The 22822-nt window shown below is 39.8% G+C and overlaps 1 protein-coding gene across 1 annotated transcript in view; it reads left to right on the top strand.

The window, feature by feature from the left end:
- Myom1 (myomesin 1) overlaps window positions 1-17411 on the top strand; it is a 125009-nt gene extending 107598 nt beyond the window's left edge. Inside the window, exons 28-36 of the mRNA XM_013027158.1 lie at window positions 3318-3431; window positions 3904-3991; window positions 5339-5377; window positions 5471-5576; window positions 9945-10108; window positions 11895-11931; window positions 12185-12207; window positions 14416-14471; window positions 16656-17411. Of these exons, the coding sequence (XP_012882612.1) occupies window positions 3318-3431; window positions 3904-3991; window positions 5339-5377; window positions 5471-5576; window positions 9945-10108; window positions 11895-11931; window positions 12185-12207; window positions 14416-14471; window positions 16656-16949 (921 nt within the window). The 3' untranslated portion in view covers window positions 16950-17411. The remainder of the gene's footprint in view (window positions 1-3317; window positions 3432-3903; window positions 3992-5338; window positions 5378-5470; window positions 5577-9944; window positions 10109-11894; window positions 11932-12184; window positions 12208-14415; window positions 14472-16655) is intronic.
- The last annotated feature ends 5411 nt before the right edge of the window (window positions 17412-22822 follow it).

Genomic DNA, 22822 nt, shown 5'->3' with positions numbered 1-22822 from the left:
GAACTTCCTCTCTGAACAATTAGGCTACACAGCAATACTTTAAATGCTCACTAGCTACATTCCTAATTCTCACCCTTGTGAACCTTTAGGGGCAAAGCCTAGGAAAAAGTTTGTAGCTTATAAACAAATTGTCTTATTAAACCTTTGGAAATATTTAGGGAAAATAATTCTGTGTAGCATTCTGAAGTATTTTTGTATCTTTGCCTATGGTTTCTAGCTGACTGAATCATTAAAAAAATTTTTTTTAGAGAACCTGGAATTTTTTTTAGAGAACCTGGAATACAACTAAGTGGTACAGCATTTACCTAGTAAATGTGAGGTCCTAGGTTCAATCCCCAGTACTGCAAGTTAAAAAAGTTTTGGGGAAGCCAAGTATGATGGCACATACAGGTAGTCCCAGCTACCCTGGAGGCCGAGACAAGAGGATTGCTTGAGCCTAGGAGTTTGAGGCCAACCTGCACAACATATCAAGATACCCCTTCCCTATCTCAAGTTTTTTCTTAATTAAAAAACAGTCCGGAGGGGCACAGAAATGGAAGAGCAAAGGGTGAACAAATGCAGCAGTGGTGCTCACTAGACACTATTTTGAAAATAAACTATACAACTTGTGGGTAGAGATGGGATTTTAGGAGAGAGAGAAGGAAGGGGTGACATTGTCCAAAAAGAAATGCATTCTATCTGACTTATGAAATTATAACTGCTCTGTACATCACCTTTATAATAACAAAAAAAAGTTTTGGAGAAGGAACTACTGGGTGAGATTGGAGTGTGAGGTCAGGGTTACCAACTGAATCATGGATTTGATATTTGGCAGACAATTGAAGTATAAAAGCCAGAGCCGAAATGCCCCAGTCTCTATTAAGTCTGATAAATTTGAAGAAACGGTAGCTTGCCAGAGAATAAAAGAAAAATCAATTTTAGGTTTCAGAGTCTTATGAAAGCCCTTTCTTAGGCAACAGCTAACCCCCTCCCCTCTCTCTCTCTGTCATCTTGGCTGCCCATTGCCATACTTTCCTACATACTTTCTAGTGCTTGCATCCTTTCCCACTCATATACCCTCCCCAGCCCACAAACCACCTACCTCCTCCTCTGTGCTACCTTTTGCGCTGGGAGGGGAGTGCTGGTGTCCTAAGAAGAGGTTTTCCTCAGAAGAATCAGCCCCTACCCCAGATTCTGAACAATCAAGATTGCCTTGAAATAGGTTACAAATATCCACATTTCCCTTATTAATGTTGCTGTTCCAAGGCCTAGAATAGCCTTCTTTCAGCTTCTCCAGAAAATTTCTCAAGACCCAGCCCAATCATCTCTGTAAACTTCCTCTTGATAGCATCCTCTTGATAGCATTCTTATAGCAATTTATGTAAATTCAGCATTGTGGGTGATGGAGTGTGTGCAGCTAAATGTTCAGACTCCTGAAATTTTCACCAACCCCAGTTGACACTGGTCTACTGCAAAGGACTGAATAGGGCAAGGAAGTTCTGGAATTCCTTCTCTGCAGGAGTCCACATGGGAAGTTTTCCCTCTGTCCTCCCACCCTCCACCCCCATGACAGCCTAGGGGCAAGAGGACAGTACCCCACTGGGCAGGTGCAGGAGCTGCCATAGCTTTAAGATCTCCTGGCTTAGAGGACCCAGCACCTCCTGTGACTACTCCCTTAGTGTGCCAGCATCCAGGATCCTTGCAAGGGATTTGTCCTAATTACAGACTTGCTGGGCTCAGAGAAGCCCAAAGTCTTTCTTGTCCTTCCCAGACCATATGCAATTTTTCAGCCAGTTATTTTTTTTAATCATAAAAGCAATGTCACCTGGTATCAGAGTGTGACTCCACATATCAGGAGTCATTGTATATGCAGGTTTGATGACAATTACCAATATTGGTTCTTATGTTCACTTAGTAACTGAATATTTTAATATTGTAAAATATGCATGTTCTTGTTTATACTGAGACCAAACATTTACTTCATCTATTTATTTTTCCTCCGTGAGGAACTGTACCTACATTTTACCACATAATCAGTGTGTGTGTGTGGGGGGGGAATCCTTAGAGTTGTTTTCTCCATTTATATGAAATCTTATGTGAAAGTTTAATTTTACAACAAATATGTTTTCCGTTGTAAAAAAAAATCAACCATCATAGATAAAGCTTGGAATCTCTTTAACCATATGAGATAGTTTAGTCTATTTGAAATTTATTTGATAATGATATGTATAACAGGACCTAAATGGGTCTTCTCTAAACTGCTAAATAATCAATGTATTAAACCATACTTTCCCTGTACATATATCTATAAAGCTTCATTTACATTTTATTAACTTCTTAGGTATAAATTGGGACTTATTCAGTCTATTCATTTAATAAAGCCATTGTTTATTGTACCATAGACTATTTTAAAGTGATGGAATTTGTCTTTGGTTTTGAGATTCTTATTTTCATTTAAGTGTGCATGATAGTATCTATTCTTTTCCACTGTTTTTATTATTTATTTTTTGGGGGGGGTCCGGTTGTGGGGCCTGAACTCTGGGCCTGGTCGCTGTCCATCAGCTTTTCAGCTCAAGGCTAGCGCTCTACCACTTGAGCCACAGCGCCACTTCCGGCTTTTTTCTTTTTGCTTATGTGGTGCTGAGGAATCGAACCCAGGGCCTCAGGCATGCAAGGCAAGTGCTCTACCACTAAGCCACCTTCCCAGCCCTCCACTGTTTTTAAATGTTGACTTCACTGTGTTGCCCAGGCTATTCTTGAACTCCCCTACTTAAAGGATCCTCCCACCTCCTGCCTTCTGAATGCTGGGGCCCCAGTTTCCTGTCACCACGCCCAGCTTATTAAGTGACATTTTTTTAGATTCCAAATGGACTTTATCTTGTCAATGTGTCATATTTTAATTGGTGCATGGTACTTTTACTTGGCCTCAATTATGAGTTAGTTTTGAAATAATTTGGTATTATACCAGCTGAGTGACTACTGATCACTCCAGTCCTTCGGGGTGACGTTGCCAGCAGGTGACAAGCTCCATTCTATTTCAGTTTGGGTTGCTGTCCATTCACACACAGCACAGAGTGCTCCACCAGCTAGTGTACCATTACTGTGTTCATCATGGAAGTCAGGAGGCAAGTCAGTCTTTACTGCTGGAAATGAGATGCCATTAACTTAGGTTTGCTCATTGGCATCTACTTTATTATAATCTTTTTCTTTATTAAAATAATTTTTCATTGATTTCCGTAGAAATCGGTGTCTTCTCCCTTGCTGTGCCAACAACTATTGTATTTCATAAAAGCAATGTCTCCTTATTTAGAGGAAAGTAATTATGGTTCTTCTTCCAGGTGGCAAATATTAAGAAGGAAACACATATTGTTTGGTATAAAGATGAGAGGGAAATATCAGTGGATGAAAAGCATGACTTTAAGGATGGCATCTGCACCCTGCTGATAACAGAGGTAGGTGGTCATGAATGCAAAATGTTAGCTTTGTGCCCTACATTCTCCTCCAAACAGAAACTACATTCCATATTTGTTTCATGCCCAGGAACAAAAATGCGTTTTCACTGTGTGATAATGTATACATGTCCAATAGTGAACCAGATCTCAGGATGCTGAATAGCTAGGTTTGTAGATGTGAACAATCAGCACCTGACAATGATTATTTTTTAAGTGAAGCCAGAACAAAATATTTAAAGACCTTGGGCTCAAATTAATTATAGCCTTAAATAGTGAAAGAAAAAAAGCAAGATCACTAGCTGGGAAAATTATTATGGAGGAAGACATCTATTAACTGTTTGTTATTTGCATGGCTATATGCTTGTTCAATGTATGTTTTCATTGCAGCTCATTAATCAAGCACCTTAAAAATGTAAACACCAAACTCTGAACAATAATAAGCTGAAATATGGCATATTTAATCTCCTCCTAGTTTTCCAAGAAAGATGCTGGTTTTTATGAAGTTATCCTGAAAGATGACCGAGGAAAAGATAAGAGCAGATTGAAGCTTGTAGATGAAGGTCAGTCAACCAACTGTTGGGATCTATATCTGAGGACCTGAGTACATATTACTAGGATAATGATTGGGGCTGGACTGACAGTTGGAGGCATGCTGATCTTTCTTTGTCCCCAGATTTTGGTTTAATTGAAATTCCAGCAGAGTGAACTACTGCCTTACTCAAAAACATTCCACTTTTTCTCTGCCTCCAAATCAAAAGTATACTTTTGATCTTCAGAGAATTTACAATCTACAGTCTACCAGATGTCTGTTTTCAATTTAAATAATCAGTTTTGTTCAACTCTACAAAATAAAGTTCCAGGATCAAAACCTTCTGTCAGGAATATGTTGAAAAATAGTCCATTGTTAAAGGTGACAGGAAAGATTTTTATATGAAATTTGAAGCCTTGCAGTTATTAGCAAAGCAAGACATTTTTCATAAGATGTTTAAGAACAAATATATAATGATTATGGAAACCTACTGTCTCTCATTGAAGTTCTAACTTTGTTCCTTAACAAGAACTTTTTAACAGTATTGCTAACAAACAGAAAAGGCTGACTTTGGTTTTTACCTTCCTACTCTTGGTAGAGGCAAAAAGTATTATTAAGCTGAGAAAAGCCAGGTGGCCCAGATGGTTAATTTTAAGCATTGATGACATAGATAAGAATACTTCCTGAAATGTGAACTAAGGTTTCCTGGGACTTAAAAAGAGAATTCTGAAGCCAAGAACATTCTTGGAACTGACTGTAGCTCTTTCCTTAGAATGTAAATATGCTGTTGATAATTATGAAGAATTAGAGGGAAATATATAAAAAATAAGCAGGCGTTTTTTTAAATCATAAAATTGAGTCATTTCTTTTTAACATTTTTATTATCTTTAAGTAGCTGTACAAAGAAGTTCTCTGAGTCATTTCTTTAAAGGGCACTAATTATAATTGATCAATAAATTCACTTTGTGTCCAATGCCCTTCACTAGGTATGACTCTGTGTGTGTGTGTGTGTGTGTGTGTGTGTGTGTGTGTGTGTGTGTGTATGTGTGTGTACCAGTAATGAAGTTTGTACTCAGGTCTCGCACTCTTTCTTGGCTTTTTTGCTCAAGAATGGCACTCTTTCACTTGAAGTATACCTCCACTTCTGTTTGTTTTGGGGAGGTTGTTTTATTTTTCTTTTTGCTAACTAGCTATTAATTGATTTTTCTGCCAGAGTTGACTTCAAACTGGAATCCTCAGATATAATCCTCCTGAGTTAGCTTGGGTATGAGGCACCAAGGTGTAGCTAGTCATAACCTTTTGACAGCTAATAGTTTGATATCTGACCTTACATTGAGCAAGTTCATATTAAAGTTTCTTTATGAAACTCTATCCACAGCCTTCAAAGAACTGATGACGGAAGTATGCCGGAAAATAGGTAAGTCTTAATTTCCTTAACTCAGCAATGCTTCATCATTCTCCTACCCAGATATATTACCCCTACATGAAATATATTGTTTTCATCTTTCAGCCTTGTCTGCTACTGATCTGAAAATCCAAAGCACAGCTGAGGGCATCCGACTATACTCTTTTGTTACTTACTACCTGGATGATTTGAAAGTGAACTGGTCCCACAAGTAAGTAAATGAAAACTTATTTGCTGTGTGGGAATTATTTCTCCACTGGGGAGTAGAGGAATATGGAGTGTTATTAATTCTCAGGTTTAATATTGAGGATCATAGGACAGAAATACCAGGCTATCCCCTTATTGCGAAGTTGGCTTGTTCCCTCTTTCCCTTTGATCACTTCTTCCTTCATAATCTAAGTGTCACAGTTCACAGACATCTCTGTAATGGAGGCTTCACTGATGGTCTCTAGATAGTTGTGCAGGAGCTGTGTATTTTGTCTGGCCTCTAGAGGTACATTCTCAGTCCTCCTATTCTGTATACAGTTAACATGTGCTGTGGTCTCAAACAAAATTGAAAATGTGTGCACCAAGAGGTACCACATTTCCTGTTTCATGAACTAATGGACTTTTACCAAAAAAGCCTCATCTGCATGGATCTCCAGCCTCACTTCTGGGCATTAGCATGTTTCTCTCTTGTCTACCCCTGGAGACTTTCAAGATCTCAGAATGACTTCGGGGATATGTGTTTGAACTGGATATGTGTTTGAGCCTGAAGATCTATTTTGTGAATTTATAGAGGGATCACATTCAGCTTTAAGTCTAGGATCCCAAGAAAAAATAAGTTTCTAAACCAGACCAGTCCTTTCTTTCCCAATCCTCACAATCCCTGTCTCCTGGCTTCCTAGAGTCATCTGAACTCTAAGAGAGAAGAAACTAAAACCATGCTTCAGAGCACCACTGAATAGAGAGGCCTGTAACAACCCCAGGAGGATGCAGATAGCAGTTTATTACATTGTTCCTTCCTTCAGTAGGCATGGACCATATGTTGGTCACTGCCCCAAGTCCTTAGGTCTATGAATTATTCCATAGTGACAGCTCTTTGCAATAGGTACTTCTTATCCTAGAGCTGAGAAGGCTCAAGCTCAGGGAAATGACATAACCAAAGTCACACAACTAAGATGTGGGTTGAGAGCAGTGTCCAGGAAAACTCACTACAGATCCAGCTCATCAGGGCACACACATTCCATTCGAGTCACAAGACAACGCTAGAATGAAGTGAAGGGAACGATGGGGCGAGGTTGCTCAAAAGGTGTTAGCTTGCAATTAGATAAATTCAAATTCTGGTGAGCTACTACAGAGAAGAGTGAGAAGCAATAACAGTAATATACATTTTAAAGAGCTAAATGAAAAGTTTTTAAACGTTTTCACAATGAAGAAATGACAAACGAGGTGTCTGTGGCTCACATCTGTAATCCTAGATATACAGGAGGCTAAATAGGAGACTCTAGCAAAATGCTGGACCAGAGACACAGTTTAGATGGTAGACTGCTAGCTGTGAGTAAGCTAGCTGAACGAGTACTAGGCCCCTGAGTTCAAGCCCTGGTACTAACAAAAAAGAAAGAAATGTGCTGAAGAAGACAGATATGTTTAACCTCATAATACTTTATATGTTATTTTATGTTATAATGTATTATATTGTGTTATGTTACTGTTATCCCAGCATTTAGTAGGCTGAGGCAGGAGATTCTCATATTCTAGATCAATATATATATATATATATAGAGAGAGAGAGAGAGAGAGAGAGAGCACATATACATATAGTATATATACTATATTCCGTATATATTGTATATAATATATATAATATATAGTATATATAAACTATATATACTATGCATATATACTATATAGTGTATATATACTATGTATATACTTATGTATATATGTACATAAGTATATACATAGTATATATAATGCATATATATATACTATGTACATGGATAGTATATATATATATATACTATGTATATATATTATATACAAGATAAACTGTATATAGTATTATAGACTATATAGTAAGACTGCCTCAAAACAAAAAAACATGTTGCCCCATTAATATATACAATGTTACTGTATCTGTTAAAACTTAATTTTAAAAAACAGTCTAGGACTGGTGGTAGAGCAATGGTAGTGCACATATCCAGCATGAACAAAGCCCTGGGGTTAATCACCAACAACATATACACTCACACACGTGCACACACACACACACACACACACACACACACACAGTCTAGTTTGAGTAGTTAGCCACACAAAGCAGCCATTGTGTTTTCCTTAAAATGCCTTTACTTGTATGTTGAATAGTGTTTTGTTACTAGTATTCATCATTTCCTGTGTTCAGAAAATGTGAAGTGATAAAATTCTGGTATGGAATGCTTGGGGTTTCATTCTTTTGTTCTGTTTCTTTGAGAATATATTTAAGGAAAATAATTATAAAATAAATGAAATTCTAGGAAATTCCTCAGTGACATTCAGAACATTCTAATTTATCCTTCTGAAGAATGAGAGAAGGAAAATTAGTTGAACCATTAATCTATTATGTACTCTAAAAGAATTAGTTAAAAATTGAGAACATTGGTGATATGTCTTAAAAATGATTATTAGACTAGTAAGACATGAACTTCTCAACACTGATCTTCTGAGCTATGTGAGTTTTTCATGAATTTTTGAGCCTATGAATGACTTAGGATTCAAGGATGTGGCATAATGATAAAGAAACTTGGTCTTGCTGGGCGCCCGTGGCTCATACCTGTAATCCTAGCTACTCAAGAGGCTGAGATCTGAGGATTGTGGTTCAAAGCCAGTGTGGGCAGGAAAGTCCGGGATACTATCTCCAATTAACCACCAGAAAACCAGAAGTGGCACTGTAGCTCAAGTGGCAGAGCACTAGTCTTGAGCCTTGAGTTCAAGAGCTCAGGACAGTACCCAGGCCCAGAGGAGGAGGAGGAGAAGAAGAAAAAGAGGAAGAAGAAGCAGCAGCAGCAGAGGGGGAGGGAGAAGGAGAGGGGGGGGGGGAGGGGGAGGGGGAAGGGGAAGGGGAAGGATAAGAAGAAAGAAACTTGCTGGTCTTGAGTTTACCTGCAATCTTAGCAAGTCATATAATTTTATGATTCCCAACTTCCCTTTATATAAAATATTAACATGCTGTTTGAAGCATTTAATATAGGTATATTGTCATTATGAATGTTAGTTGGATATTAAATAACTCAATATATTCATTATTACAAAGCATAGAACAGTCTTTCTGTCAGCTCTCTAAGCCATGTATGTTCATGCTGAAGTCTGTGGAGTACAAATGGGTTTTTTTTTATCCAACATTTTATAGCATTTTAAGTTTTAAACTTTGTCAGTTAGATGAAGAAATATTCTTCAAAGAATGTAATGATATAAATATTTGCATAAAATCTAATGCTTTTCAGTGAAAAATTTTGTTTTTCAAAGTGCATCTTTGGAATTACATTCCAATAGTAAAGTTGGAATGTGCTTGTTTAATATAACGCTTATGATGTTACATTATGAAGTAGAAGGAATTCATAATATGACACCATCCATAGTATTGGTAGCCATTCTGTGAGCATTTTTGGTACTTCTTCTCAATCTTTTCTCTGTTTTTGTATACTGTACTTTTTCTTATGTCTTCACATCTTTATAAACTCTTCATGAAGTTCCTTTTAGCAGCATGAGAGCATAACTACCTGCCTTTTTCTTACTTCATCTGTTACAGTATCATTTAGTCTGATTAACCATAGCAAGAGCTGTATTTCCTTTTGTTATCTAACAGAGATCACAGCTTATGTGTCTGCTCATGACCTACTGTAGAATACGGAGAATCACAACCAGGGGCAGAGCACATGCCACATTCCTTTTGGCAGCCACTCTGCTTTTCCTTCTCGTTTGGCTCTACTTTTGAGTACATATTAGCATACATTTTAAGACAGCTTTGAAACAACATATGTCAAGAGATGTCAGGCACAGATGAGTCCCCCTAAGTGTGCTCTTGACCAGCTTATAAAATCCAGTTAATAATAGCTCATTTCTGTAAAATAGACAGCCAAATAGTATATAGTTTAGCCTTTCAGCTTTAAAGATTTCCTTAATCCTAAAGCAAAAGCAAAGGTAATTAACTTCACCAATTAGTGTTGTAGTTTGCCTGGGGCCATAGGCTCTTACAAGAAACAAATAAGTGTTGAGACTATCAGACCCCAGGTCTTGGAATCCAGCTGCTATGTTTCAAGGCCCATATTTTCTCTGAAACAGAAGAATTTTCCTGTTTATTAATTGCAGTTCAATACCTCAATTTTGAAAAATAATTATGAGTTACCCCAAGTTTTGATACAGAGTTAAAGATACACATGAAAGTCCCAAGACTAATATATATGTATATAAATTATCATATAATTAGTAAAAATGCCCAGAGGAGTTATGCTTTTTGAATGCCTATAGTAGTTTATAGTATGACCTTTAATGAGAGACAGAAAAAGTATCGTCTCTACTTGAAAACAAACAGTAACAATGCTTTCTTTCATTTTAACAGTGGGACTGATATTAAGTTCACAGACAGGGTTAAAAGTGGGGTCACTGGGGAGCAGATCTGGCTACAAATCAATGAGCCCACTCCAAATGATAAAGGGAAATATATAATGGAGCTCTTTGATGGCAAAACTGGGCACCAGAAAACAGTGGATCTTTCTGGACAAGGTAAGCACAGATATTCTGCATGTTCAAATTTACTATAGAAGAATGAGTCTTTGCAAAAGAATGAGAGGAAAAAAAAATTAATAAGTGCTGGTAGGTCATGCCTTTTATTCTAGCCACTCAAAAGGCTGATAGCTTAGAGAATCATGGTTTCAAGCCAGCCTGAGAAGAAAAGTCTGAAAGACTTTATCTACAATTAACCAGCAAAAAGCTGGGCTAGAGACATGACTAAAGTGGTAGAGTGCTAGCAAAACAAGTAAATCCAGCAAGCACTGGAGTTCACATTTCAGTGTAGCAGTAAAGCAATACCACTAAAGATGAAAAAACCAGTACTTTGATTATATCAAAAGAATGATGATGTTGGTAATATTAAGGAGCAGAAGTTCAACAAACTTAGTTTCAGAGCCTAATTGATTTTACTAGAGAATTGTGAATAGGCAGCATCCCATTTAGAAAGCAGAAAGATACTCCGTTGGCAATGGAAAAACATTTGGATTTTGTAAAGCAGCATGAGCAGGATCAAGGAAACTATGTCATGCAAAAAAAAAAAAAAAAAGGTTAATTCACATCAGATTTCTTCAAGCTGTTCTCATAGGGAGATTCCTTAGCAATCTTTGGATGACTAAACCTATTCTGATTGGTTACTGTGACTCATTTTTTTAACTGCCCTGTTTTTAAGTTCAGCTTGATTATGTGGCAAGTGGCATTGTGGCAAATGGCATTAATGGCTTCATTCTGCTTTTATCTGGTCTGTTGGGGCCTAGTACAGGCACCAGTCTAGAACAATAGCCTTTCATGGATTGTATTCACAATGGCTTTGATAAAGCAGTTTTAATCAGTCAAGGTGATAGGAAAAAGCACCAAAGGGTAGACAATCAGTGGAAAGGAAGGTGGAGATGGTAAAAGTAGAAAGAAAGCACAGATTTTACAGGATGATGCTCACAAAGCCAGGCAAATTGACTCACAATCTCTTCTGTAAGAACAGACAGTGAAAAGCAATTGTTTATGGCAATTTTCCTCTGAGCAAAGTGCCCAATGAACCAGTTTCCTTCGAAGGACTGCCTTACCAAGGGTAGAGGAACAAGTGTCAGCTCTGGAAAAGAGTAGGAGGCCTCTGCAAAATTAGAAGAGAATGAGTAGGAAGAAGCAGAGACAAATACATACAGATGAGAAGAAAAGGAAGTTGATCAGCCTGTGTCCTTATGGTTACCTGTTTTCTTGTCATCTGCTAAGAGAATAGAGGAGCTGGGGGCTGGGAAGGTGGTTCAGTGGTAGAGCGCTTGCCTTGCATGCATGAGGCCCTGGGTTTGATTTCTCAGCACCACATAAGCAAAAAGAAAAAAGCCGGAAGTGGCGCTGTGGCTCAAGGGGTAGAGCGCTAGCCTTGAGCTGAAGAGCTGAGGGACAGCGCCCAGGCCCAGAGTTCAGGCCCCACGACCGGACCCAAAAAAAAAAAAAAAAGGTATAATGAAGCTCATTAAATAAAAATTACAAGCAAGATAAGGGACGGGGAGGAGGATGGGCTTGGGAGAGATGGGGGAGAAAGATGGAAAAGGTCACATTCATCAAGATGCATTGAACTGATAACCTGATTTATGGAATTGAAACCTCTTTGTACAATGACATAATAATAATAATAATAATGAGAGGGGGTTAATATGATCAAAGTTTATTATATACACATATACAGAAATATCACAATGAAAGTCATCACGTTGTATAATTAACACACACTAATTCTGAAAAGGGGAAACAGGCTTAATTTTTTTTCTTCTTCTTTTTCTTAAAGCATTTGATGAAGCATTTGCCGAATTCCAGAGGTTAAAGTAAGTTCCCTTCCTGTCCAGCACCCCTTCTGTGCAATAATATCCCCGGAAGCTGGTGTGCTGCTGACCCACCTACGTGTTAGCTAGAAAGAGTCTTTTGTCTCAGCAAGTTCAGGAAAAGCCCCGCTTACAGCTGTTATGTTGAGCTGCCAAGCGTCTCGGCAGCAGTGAAATGCAGCCAAGGTCAGCTACTTGGAAGTAACTCTAAAACAAAACTCTTCTTTGTGTGTTTGTTTGTCTCTCTCATCCACAGACAAGCTGCCATTGCGGAGAAAAGTAAGTAAAGCCATCTTCATTCACACACTCTGATGCAAATTCAACAGAATTTTGCTTTGCTGTTGTAATTACAGATGGAGGAACATGAAAGGAGGTTCTTTCTTTCTCATTTCTTTTCTTTTTGAAATCTTAGGTGGTGTACATATGTTTTCATTTTAGTCTTTCAAGAATGTCTGTGGAAAGAAGGTCTCAGGTTACATGGTCAGAATGTCACCAAGCTCCTACTTCAGCTACCCAGACAGCCTGAGAAAAGCTCTTACTTGCAAATCACACAAGAGATTGATAGTGACTTGAAGACATAATGTGTCAGATAAAAGTGTATTCCTGAAAGAAAAGAAACATTAAGAAATATTTGTCAGTCTGACATCAGTTAGGCAGTCATGCAGCTTGTTCCCAATCAGCACTGTGCATTTTCCTGAGAGCCCCTGGGACTAGGAATCCTTTTCTTAGAACACACCCACCTGGCCAGTCTTGCAGGCTCAGAAACAAGAGTCTGCTACACATCTGTCAGCTTGGTCTCATGCATACATACTTTCAGAACTCCTATTGCCCTGTAAGGACCCCAGGAGTCTCTGACTCACCCACCATACTAACTGGGCTTCTTCAGTGTAGGAGATGGAATTGAAAAATGGCCAAGGGTTGATATGGTCAAGGGAATCCTAAGCTTAAGTGAGGATGGGGAAGAGGACCAGGAGAAGTAGAGGAGTAGGAGGAAAATGATCTTCCTCTTCCACAGTTGCTCCAGGTCCTCCAAAGTAGGAATTTGAAGCCTTCCCTATATTGGCCTCCACCTCTTCCCTTTCCTTTCCTGGCTAGGCCCTGCATGTGTGAGACACATTTGGGTATGGAAGCATGGCCAAGGAGGGCCAGAGCAGGAGGGGCTTCCTTTCTTGTCTGGTAGGCAGGATGCCCCCCACCCACCATAGACACACTGAGCAAAGCCCACACCCATGAGCAGTTTCCTGCCTCTCCTGGTGCTTAACTCCTCTGAGAACAAGAAATGCAACCCTCTAGGTCATTAGAACCAGAGGAGACCTGAGATTTCATACTCTTACGAGCCATACAACAGTAACTTCAAATAGAGTCTTCCCAATGGAGTCAATGTACAAAGTAGGTAATGCTGAGCAACTTACTTCTGTTAAAGTTGAGATGTGGCCCCAGCTCTTATCTCTGTCTCCCCTTCCCCACTGCCTCTCGCGCTGCCCTGGCAAATCCCACAGACACTGTGGTACAGGTTTGCAAATGTAATGTCACAGGTCTAAGACAAATACAGCCCTATACATTCTACAACCAGGAGACTATAGCCCACCCAGCAAGTGACTGCTCTAATATCACACAGCAAGTCACACAGAGAACCAGGGATGAGCCAGACTTATAAGTGGTGTAATGGAGCCCCCAGGAGAATGAAGTCATCTCACTCAAAGCTTTAACCAGACTCTGTGGAGAAGGGATTTGTAGAAACGAACATCAAAAGTCATGAGATAGGCCTAAAAATGCAAGGCTGGTGGCTATGTTAGTGGTAAAGAGGAAGTTGTGTGGAGAGTACCTCAGAAAGGTGCCTTCCCCAGGAGCTCAGGCAGCTGCACCCAGAATATGTGGCTTGACTGAGGAAGCAATCTAGGATTTCAGCACCCATCCTGTACCTTATCCTCTCATCTGGAAGCCTTTATCCACAGTCAGAGCCATGGCCTGCACAGCACTGCCAAGAACTAGTAGGAGAAAAAATATGGATGCTCTCTGGGAAAGGCTTTATCTGCACAAGCCTCCAGAACACCCAGCATACAGCCTTCCTATTATGGAGCCAGTGTTTGCCATAAGGAAACCCAGAAAGGGGTCACACCCAGCTTAGAAGCTATCCATTGAGATGTATCCTGCTGTCATCAGCCGAGCCCCTCTCAGCTGCAGAAAGGACAGGGCTGAAAATAGCCATGAAAATTGTAGAGCAGGCTTTCACGTGACTATGCAATCCCAAGGTAGTAATTTAAGTACAGCTACGGGTCCTGCACACATACACAATATGTGGGCATAGAAGGATTAAAGTCCAGCATAACCAGATCATTTTCTGATTTGGCATATTGAAAACAGTATGAAATGACTATCAGGAGATGAAAATTTAAATTGGGAAATTCATACCTTGGGATGGTCTTGTGAGCATGATTGCTGGCCCTCGTCATTGCAGAGATTAACTAAGAATGTTTGTATCTGCAGATCGTGCCCGGGTGTTGGGTGGGCTGCCTGATGTGGTTACCATCCAGGAGGGCAAGGTGAGTAAGGAATATTCCTCTACAGCTTCTACACTCTGGAACACGTCCCAACACCTGATAATATGCCCCACCATCCATCTTATTCCAGGGCTTCCTTACCAAACACAGGGTTACAAACACAGTCAGAGCTGGGTGGCTCACACCTGCAATCCTAGATACTCAGATCCTGAGATCTGAGGATCTGTGTTCAAAGCCAGCCTGGACAGGAAAGTCCATGAGAATCTCATATTCAGTTAACCACCAAAATGCCTGAAGTAGAGCTGTGGTTCAAGTGGTAGAGTGTCAGACTTGAATGAAAGATCAAGTGAAAGCACAGGGCACGAGTCCAAACTTCAATACCCCCAATCCTAAAGGAAAAGAAATGCCAATTCACGATAGGATGAAAACAGATATTTTAATTTATCCAAATTTACCCCTACAAAGTAGGTAACAAGTGATTACAGGCGATGCTACGCCTTTCCTTGTCTTAGGTGTCTAATTATTTCCTTTTAACTTCTGAATATTAGTAAGAAGCAAACACAAGAATAGAATTTAACATGTGTCATAAATTTAATATAATTAACTATTAGGGAAGTGAAAAACCATGATACAATATCATGTCACAGCTACCAGAATTGTTATAATAAAAGAAATGGAGCACAACAACAAATCCTGGAAAAGATGTAGAGAAATGAGAGCTGGGGATGTAGCTCAGTGGTAGAGTATTTCCTTAGCGTGTGCAAAGCCCTGGGTTTGTTTCAAGTGTGGAGGGGATGGAGAAACTGAATCACTTGTACATGGTTGATGGAAAGATAAACCAAAATTATATAGCTTCTTAGAAAAATAATTTGGGAATTTCTGGAGGAAAATATGAATCAACCATTTACCATTCCACCCAGCAATTGCACGACCAGGCATTTATCCTAGAGAAATAAAAACTTACATTCACACAAAATGTGAAAATGTTTATAGCAACTTTATTTATAACGACCCAAACTTAAAACATCGAAGCAAATATGTCCCAACCATGGCATAGTCATACTACTCAGCAACAAAAAGGACCAGAGTATGGATATGATAAACAGTGTGGGTGGATCTGCATGGAGCCTGAGAGCAAAGAGCAATTCTGGGTTACATATTGAAGACTCTATTGGTGTAACTTTTTGGGGGGGGGTCCGGTTGTGGGGCCTGAACTCTGGGCCTGGGTGCTATCCCTCAGCTCTTCAGCTCAAGGCTAGAGCTCTACCACTTGAGCCACAGCGCCACTTCCGGCTTTTTTCTTTTTGCTTATGTGGTGCTAAGGAATCAAACCCAGGGCCTCATGCATGCAAGGCAAGCACTCTACCACTGAGCCACCTTCCCAGCCCTGGTATAACTTTTTGAAATGACTAAATTTTTTAAAATGGAAAACAGATCAGTGATTGCCAAGAATTAGGAGCAAAGTAACCCAGAAAAAGGCCAAACCCAGCTTGGAAATCTGTGTCTGTGTCCATGTGCTGGTTAGGATGGTGAATGATTGTTTTGTAAAATTGGGGCAAGGTGGATATGAGATACATAGGGTTGCTATTACTTCTTACAACTGCATGAGAATTTATAGTTACTTGTTTTCAATTTAAAAAAAGTAAGACAAAGTAAATCTATAGCCTAATTATAAATATTTCTAGAGTCAGTGGACTTCAGCACAGACAGAGCTCTTTCATTTCATATATGTTTGGCAGAGCCTGACTGCAACTGTACAGCTTGGATGGGGTTCTAGAAGCCAAGTAAAATGCAAAGGATGAAAATTAGTTACATGTTCTGGAGCAGCTGTTCCATTCCACTGCTGGGCTCTGTGATACAAATGAGATGCAAAGTGAACAGGTGGTGATTATGCCAATGAGGAGACTTCTTCATTGAGGCAGCCCAGAGCCCGCACTGAGCCAAAGGCATCTCTGTTTATGAAGAAGGCCTGCAAACAGAATTCCTGCATGTGTTTTGATGACAGGCATTCTAAACACTCAAAGCCCTGGCCCTAAGAAATCTCCTCGCATATTACTTCAAAGTGTACTTCTCATAGGTACAGACAAGGAACTACCTTAAGCCCATATCAGGGAGGTTTATATTTACCTTCTCAAAAGGTCACCATTTCAGCCAACCAGCAAGACTAGTGAAGTCAGATTATTGTGTCTGATTTAGAGCTCTCCCTCTATAAATCCTGTCTTGCAGGCTCTCAATCTCACATGCACCGTGTGGGGAGACCCTGCCCCAGAGGTGTCCTGGCTGAAGAATGAGAAGCCACTGGTCTCAGATGACCACTGCAACCTCAGGTTCGAGTCTGGGAAGACAGCGTTCTTCACCATCTCAGGCGTGAGCACTGCTGACTCGGGCAAGTACGGACTGGTGGTGAAGAATAAGTATGGCTCCGAGACCAGCGACTTCACTGTCAGTGTGTTCATCCCGGAGGAGGAGGCCAGGAAGGCCGCAGCCGAGCCCCAGAAAGGCAACATGAAGTCTAAGTGAATGGAGACTGGGCAGGTGTTAGTAGAGCCAGGCTGAGCCAGCAGCACCACTTGAGCTGTTCTGTGTGAATGGTTGAGGCTGAAGATAAGGAAATTGTGATTGAGTTCTCCTTTCTATTTTGTGCTGGCTTGAAGGAAAATATTCCTATTTGTAAAGCACCAGCTAGTAAGATGTTCATAGTTTTTCTTTATTTACAACTTATGTGTTGAGAAAATACCAATAGTAGAAACATTAGGAAATGATTTGAAGGAAAAGAGCCAAATCATGTTGGAGAGATGTGCCAGAGGGCAGAGGAATGTGCTGTGGGACAGAGTTTGAACTGAATGGGTTTTTTTTTTCCAGCAAGTTCTCCAGGACGGTGGTTACAGTTGTGCATTCTACTAAATAGAGGCAGCTGTGATGTCCATAAGTGTGATATGCTTTTACAACAGTGAGGTGCGTGTCTCCTGGCAGCCTCGTGATCTGGTGCCTGCCTCTTCACTATGAATAAACAGTCTCCCACCTGTCCTCTGCCTCCCCCTGTGTTTCTCTCATTCTCGCTGCCTTGCTGTGAGCAGACACAGCTGTCCCTTGCTTGCCACTGCTAAAGCATGACTTATGATGTACATCCTTTTGGTTAAGACAGTATCCCCCAAACAGAATCAAAGACAGTTCTGACGTCCAGAGGTCTGAAATCACTCTTGATTGTTTTTTTTCCCACATAGCTAAGCCAATCTCTTAGTTAAGATATCCAAGATCAGTTAAGGGTGATAAGATGGCAACTAAGGGCCCACAGCTCAGAACAAAGGGCATGGAGGTATCCTCTGTCTAAGTTCAGAGATCCCTTCCAGGCTTTCCAGGACACAACCTCCAGCAGTAGTTGCTCTGGGATCACCACCCCCAACAGCATTTGTGCACATGCTCACACACAAACACATGTAGACCCCCACATACACACTAAGGCCAAATATCTGAGTCTGTGTTGTGTTACTGTTGCAGAATGGCTCAGAGGATAATTTACAACAAAAAGAGATTAATTTCCTATAGTTCTGGAGAGTTCTATGAAGTCCAAGATTAAGAGGACAGCATCAGGACAGGACCTTCTTGCTGCATCATCCCATGGAAGAAGGAGAAGGAGAAGCGTGAACTCACCTAGAGAAAGGGAATGTAGCCACCCTTTCGTCAGGAACCCACTCCAAGCTCCTGAAACCATGCCACAGACACCACAAATACAGACCTGATTACCTCCTAAATGACCTACTTCTCAACACTGCTGCTTTGGAGATTAGGTTTCCAGCACATGAACGTTGGGGGTTCAAACTAGCAGTAGGGAACAGATCAGACAGTTGGGAGGTCTTCTAAGCATCTTCCCCTTTCATTGCCTTTAATCAAACTGCAACCCATCCACCTGACTAACTGACAGACTGCCATGACACAAGAATGTCAGGCAGGTACAGGGTGTGGTGTTCTTATTCTTGGCCATGACATGTGCTCTGCGTTGGATCTGGTCTGAGTGAGAACTCAAAGTTTTTTGTGTTGGAAACTTGATCTTTGGTGTGGCATGATGAGAGGTGGTAGAACCTTTAAGATGTGAGGCTTTGTGGGAAGTCCATGTCATGATCAAGGGCACATTGCCCTCAGAAGCAATTATAGTCATTCTCATGGGATCTGAAGTTAGTTCTCAGGGCAGCAGGCTGTTGTCTGAACCCAGAATTACTCTCGAACTTCCTATCTGGCCAAGTGATCTCTGGTTCCCACATGAGCTCCCATTATGATACTCTCCTCACCAAAATCAAATTCATGGGGGCTGCAAGATCTTGGAATTTCCACCTCTAAACTGTGCTCCTAAAAGCTTCACTTCTTTATAGTTATCTAGCTTCAAGTATTTCATCGCAGGAACAGCAACAAGAAAAACTAATACAGCAGGTAAAGGAGTTTTCTGAGAGGTCAGATGAACCCTGAGGAAAGTGACTGGCCAGAATCACTCTGAAATTTCCCTTCTCTCCACAACATTGCCATGTCTGTACAAGGAGATCTAAAAAAAGGGGTCACTGAGTGGGAAGCAGTGGCAACTGGAGAAAAGAATCAAGTAGTGGCAGGTCTCCCATACCAAGAGATAGTGCAGGCCCCAAAAAGTGTTTGCTGTTTTGTTTTAAATAAAATAAAATAAAAGCAACAATAGCACATGCCATGTACCACCAGCAGCTGAGTTCTCAATGTCAGGAGAACCATGTATGAGAGCAGAATCTGACACCCTATCCTACAGTTCCACCTACCAAAATGAAGAATAGGGAAAAAGCAAGAAGGATGTGGAATTATGTGCAAACAAAATCTGAAATGGTATATTGTAAATTCTAAAATTGTGGGAAAGCATATGAAGCTGAGTATGTTCTTACGAAGATCCCTGACATCAGCAGAAAGACTTAATGGGCCACAGTGGTAAAAGAAATGGTGTTCCTATTCAGAGTTGCTGCATGATAACATTTCTCAATCAAATGCTTCTAAGAATAATTTCAGCCTTTATAATTACCAGACTCAATTAGCTACATCATGGTAACTTAGGTAAAAAGCAGCTCTTATGAAATGGAAAACTATAACTGGAATTAGAGCCATTGGTTGAAGTGATGCCAAAGGTGCTTTTTAGCACACAAGCATTTATATATCTGTGCACTACTAAATATGATCATATTGGAACATGGTAGTAAGGTTTCACTTTTATAAAATAAATATATTAGACACAAATTTTAAAACACAAGTTTTCCAAGTCCTTTAAGTTCAGCTTCATGATTTTATTTTTCTATTTAAAAACCAAGTCATTGAAAAAACTAATTTTAGAGCTGATTTTAGTTAATTATATTAATATATTACTTATATGAACTAGTTTTGACTTTAAAACTTCCCAATGATTTAAATAACTATCAACTAAATTAAACATAAATATGGAAATGTTAGGAGTCTCTTAAATAGTCCCATGTGTATAAACTTAGACCAATGCAAAAATCTCAAACATTTTTGTGTCTTTGTTTTTGGGGTTTTGTTTTCTTTCTTTTTGGGGGGGGTCCGGTCATGGGGCCTGAACTCTGGGCCTGGGCACTGTCCCTCAGCTCTTCAGCTCAAGGATAGAGCTCTAACACTTGAGTAACAGCGCCACTTCCGGCTTTTTTCTTTTTGCTTATGTGGTGCTGAGGAATCGAACCCAGGGCCTCATGCATGCAAGACAAGCCCTCTACCACTAAGCCACCTTCCCAGCCCCTTGTTTTGTTTCTTAAAGATAAGGTCTTCTTATAGAGCCCAGGCTGTTCTTGAATTCATGATCCTCTTGTCTCAGCCTCCCAAGTGCTGGACTTATAGGCATACATCAGCACAACCAAACATTTAATGTCAATGTTAATGTCAATATTAAATTAGAATCTCAAGCCAGAGCTGTTTATCAACTTAATTATCTAGAATATTCCAACTACCTAATACAATGATATAAACTGAAGGGTCAGGAACTGAGTTTTAATATTCCCACCAGGACAAGAAACATGGACTCAGATTGCTCAAGATGTAAAGCTGGTACCAAAATCCCTCTACAAAGCGGCATGTGCAGAGGGCAGCTAGTTTTTAAAAATGGACTTAGAAAAATATTACCAACTGACACAGAAAGGCTGTATAAAAGATTGCCATCTGCTTGGAGGTGGTTCTAGGGGAAAATTAATGGATCTCAAGTTAGTTGGGCATGAATGTGGGCTCTACACCACATGGTGTAGAAATCCTTAGCCAAGAATTCCCATAAATATGGTCAATGTCTGGGGTTCTAGATAAGAAAATATAAAAACACATAAATATAAAAACACATTATAGAGAACTTCTGTGTCTACCCACAAAAGATTATCATTATGGAAATTGCTCTCTCATCACTAGAAAATCCAGCAAATATATAGAAATAAATGGTTAGGCCATTGTCTAGTAGACAGTCAGGACTTTGAACCCTAAGAGGAGAAGAGGAAAGTTCTCAGATACCTATGATTGCTTAACTGGAATTAGTCTTCTAATTACAGTTCAATATGTGTCAGTCCCTTTGGATTGAAGAGATAGAACTTGAAGTTCCAGGAGGCTGAGGCATCTAGAATTGTGAGAAAGGGTATTGGAGATAAGAGAGCTACAAAGAAATGAAACACCAGAAGTTTGAAATGGCCTGTGGCCAAATGCTATTCTGTGGGTGTGTGAGGAAAAAGCTACGGGTCACACAATTCTTTAAGATCATATGAGCCAGAAATAGTTCTAGTTCTCACCAGTTGGAGTAAGAAATTTTGTGGTACATGAAGGGTTGATATACCCTTCAGTAGCCAAAAAAAAAAAAAACACTATAGACTAACAGGTGATCTAAATGTACTCTAACAAAATTTAAAATAAGCCACAAAAGGACCAGATTTCTGCAAGACTATAATATGTCTGAATAATGCTTAAAACACATTAAATGAATGCATTTTAGACAATAGACAAAGTCAGGTGCTAGTAACTCTTGTCTGCAATCCCAACTATTCAAGCGGCTGAAATATGAGGATCACAGTTCAAAAACAGCCCAGGCAAAAAAAAAAAGTCTGAATGATTCTTACCAATTAGCTAGTAAGAAAGCTGGAGTGGAAGAATGACTCAAATGATAAGACACTAACCTTGAGCAAAAAAGACAAGCAAAAGTGTGAGGTCTTGAATTCAAGCCCCAGTACTGGCACGTGCACGTGTGCACCCCCCACACACACACCAATAGGAAGGCATGTATTCTGGGGACTCTGGCTCAGTGATGGAGTGTTTGCCTCACATGAACCAGGCCTAGGTTCTATCCCCCAAACCACACAGCAAACTAAAACAATTAGCACATAAATAGGAAAATATGACTAATAATCAGGAGAAAAAAACACAGTAATGAAAACAAGCCCTGATAGCATTAGTAAACAAGGGGCCTGAGCTTAGTGATAGAATGATTTTTAACATGATGAGAAAGATCTTAAGACTTCCCTTGTAAAAACATTTCTTATGCCAAAGAAAGACTGAATATATCAAATGCAGACACAGGAAAATTTCAAAGTATATCATAATAAACTTGCTTTCAAAACTGTAACCATGTTCATTATTGCACTATCCACAATAGCCAAGTTATAGAAACAGCCCAAATGCCCTACAACAGAAAATGTGCTACATATACACAACAGAATTTTACTCATCCATTAGAAAGAATAGTTATGTCATTTGCAAGGAAATGGATGGACCTAGAATAAATCATGTTATGTGAAGTAAGCCAGGCTCAGAGAGACAAAAGGCATATTTTCTCTAATCGCAGCACATGATTTCTCTCATCTGTGGAAGCTAATTCTAAAATGCAACTAGGCATGATAGCATATACAGGAATCAATACATTTACACAAACAAACTGACTAAAAGAGGGCATAATTAGGGAAGAAAATCCAAATGTGTAACTCCTCTGAACAGCTAAAGTACTGTTTATCAAAACAAATGCTATTTGGGGGAGAGGGGCAAAGGAGGAACATGGGTATGGAAGGAAGAAGGATGAGCAAATACAGAGGAAAAAAATAAGAGATAATCCTAAAGAGAAAATCAGAAATGCAATGAGAAAAAAGCAAAACAAAACAAAAACATAAAGAGGAACAAATATGAGAATAACACAAGACTTCCTATGATAATCTGTAGAAGGCAGGGGTCAGTGGAGCAAGATGGTTAAATGATAAAAGAAACAAACAAAAATCTATTAATCAAGCACTCTCTGCCTGCTGAAAATACTATGCAAAAGTGAAAACAGGTAGGGAATGCTGCTCAATGGTAGAGTTCTGCAAGTCTGTCTGTCAGATCCCTAGCATTGAAGAGGAGGAGGAGGAGGAGGAGGAGGAGGAGGA

The sequence above is a fragment of the Dipodomys ordii genome, unplaced genomic scaffold (assembly GCF_000151885.1).
Source record: "Dipodomys ordii isolate 6190 unplaced genomic scaffold, Dord_2.0 Scaffold100, whole genome shotgun sequence".
Lineage (NCBI taxonomy): Eukaryota > Metazoa > Chordata > Mammalia > Rodentia > Heteromyidae > Dipodomys > Dipodomys ordii.
Note: the sequence above shows the minus strand (reverse complement) of the source record. Positions and strands in the feature narration are given on the sequence as shown.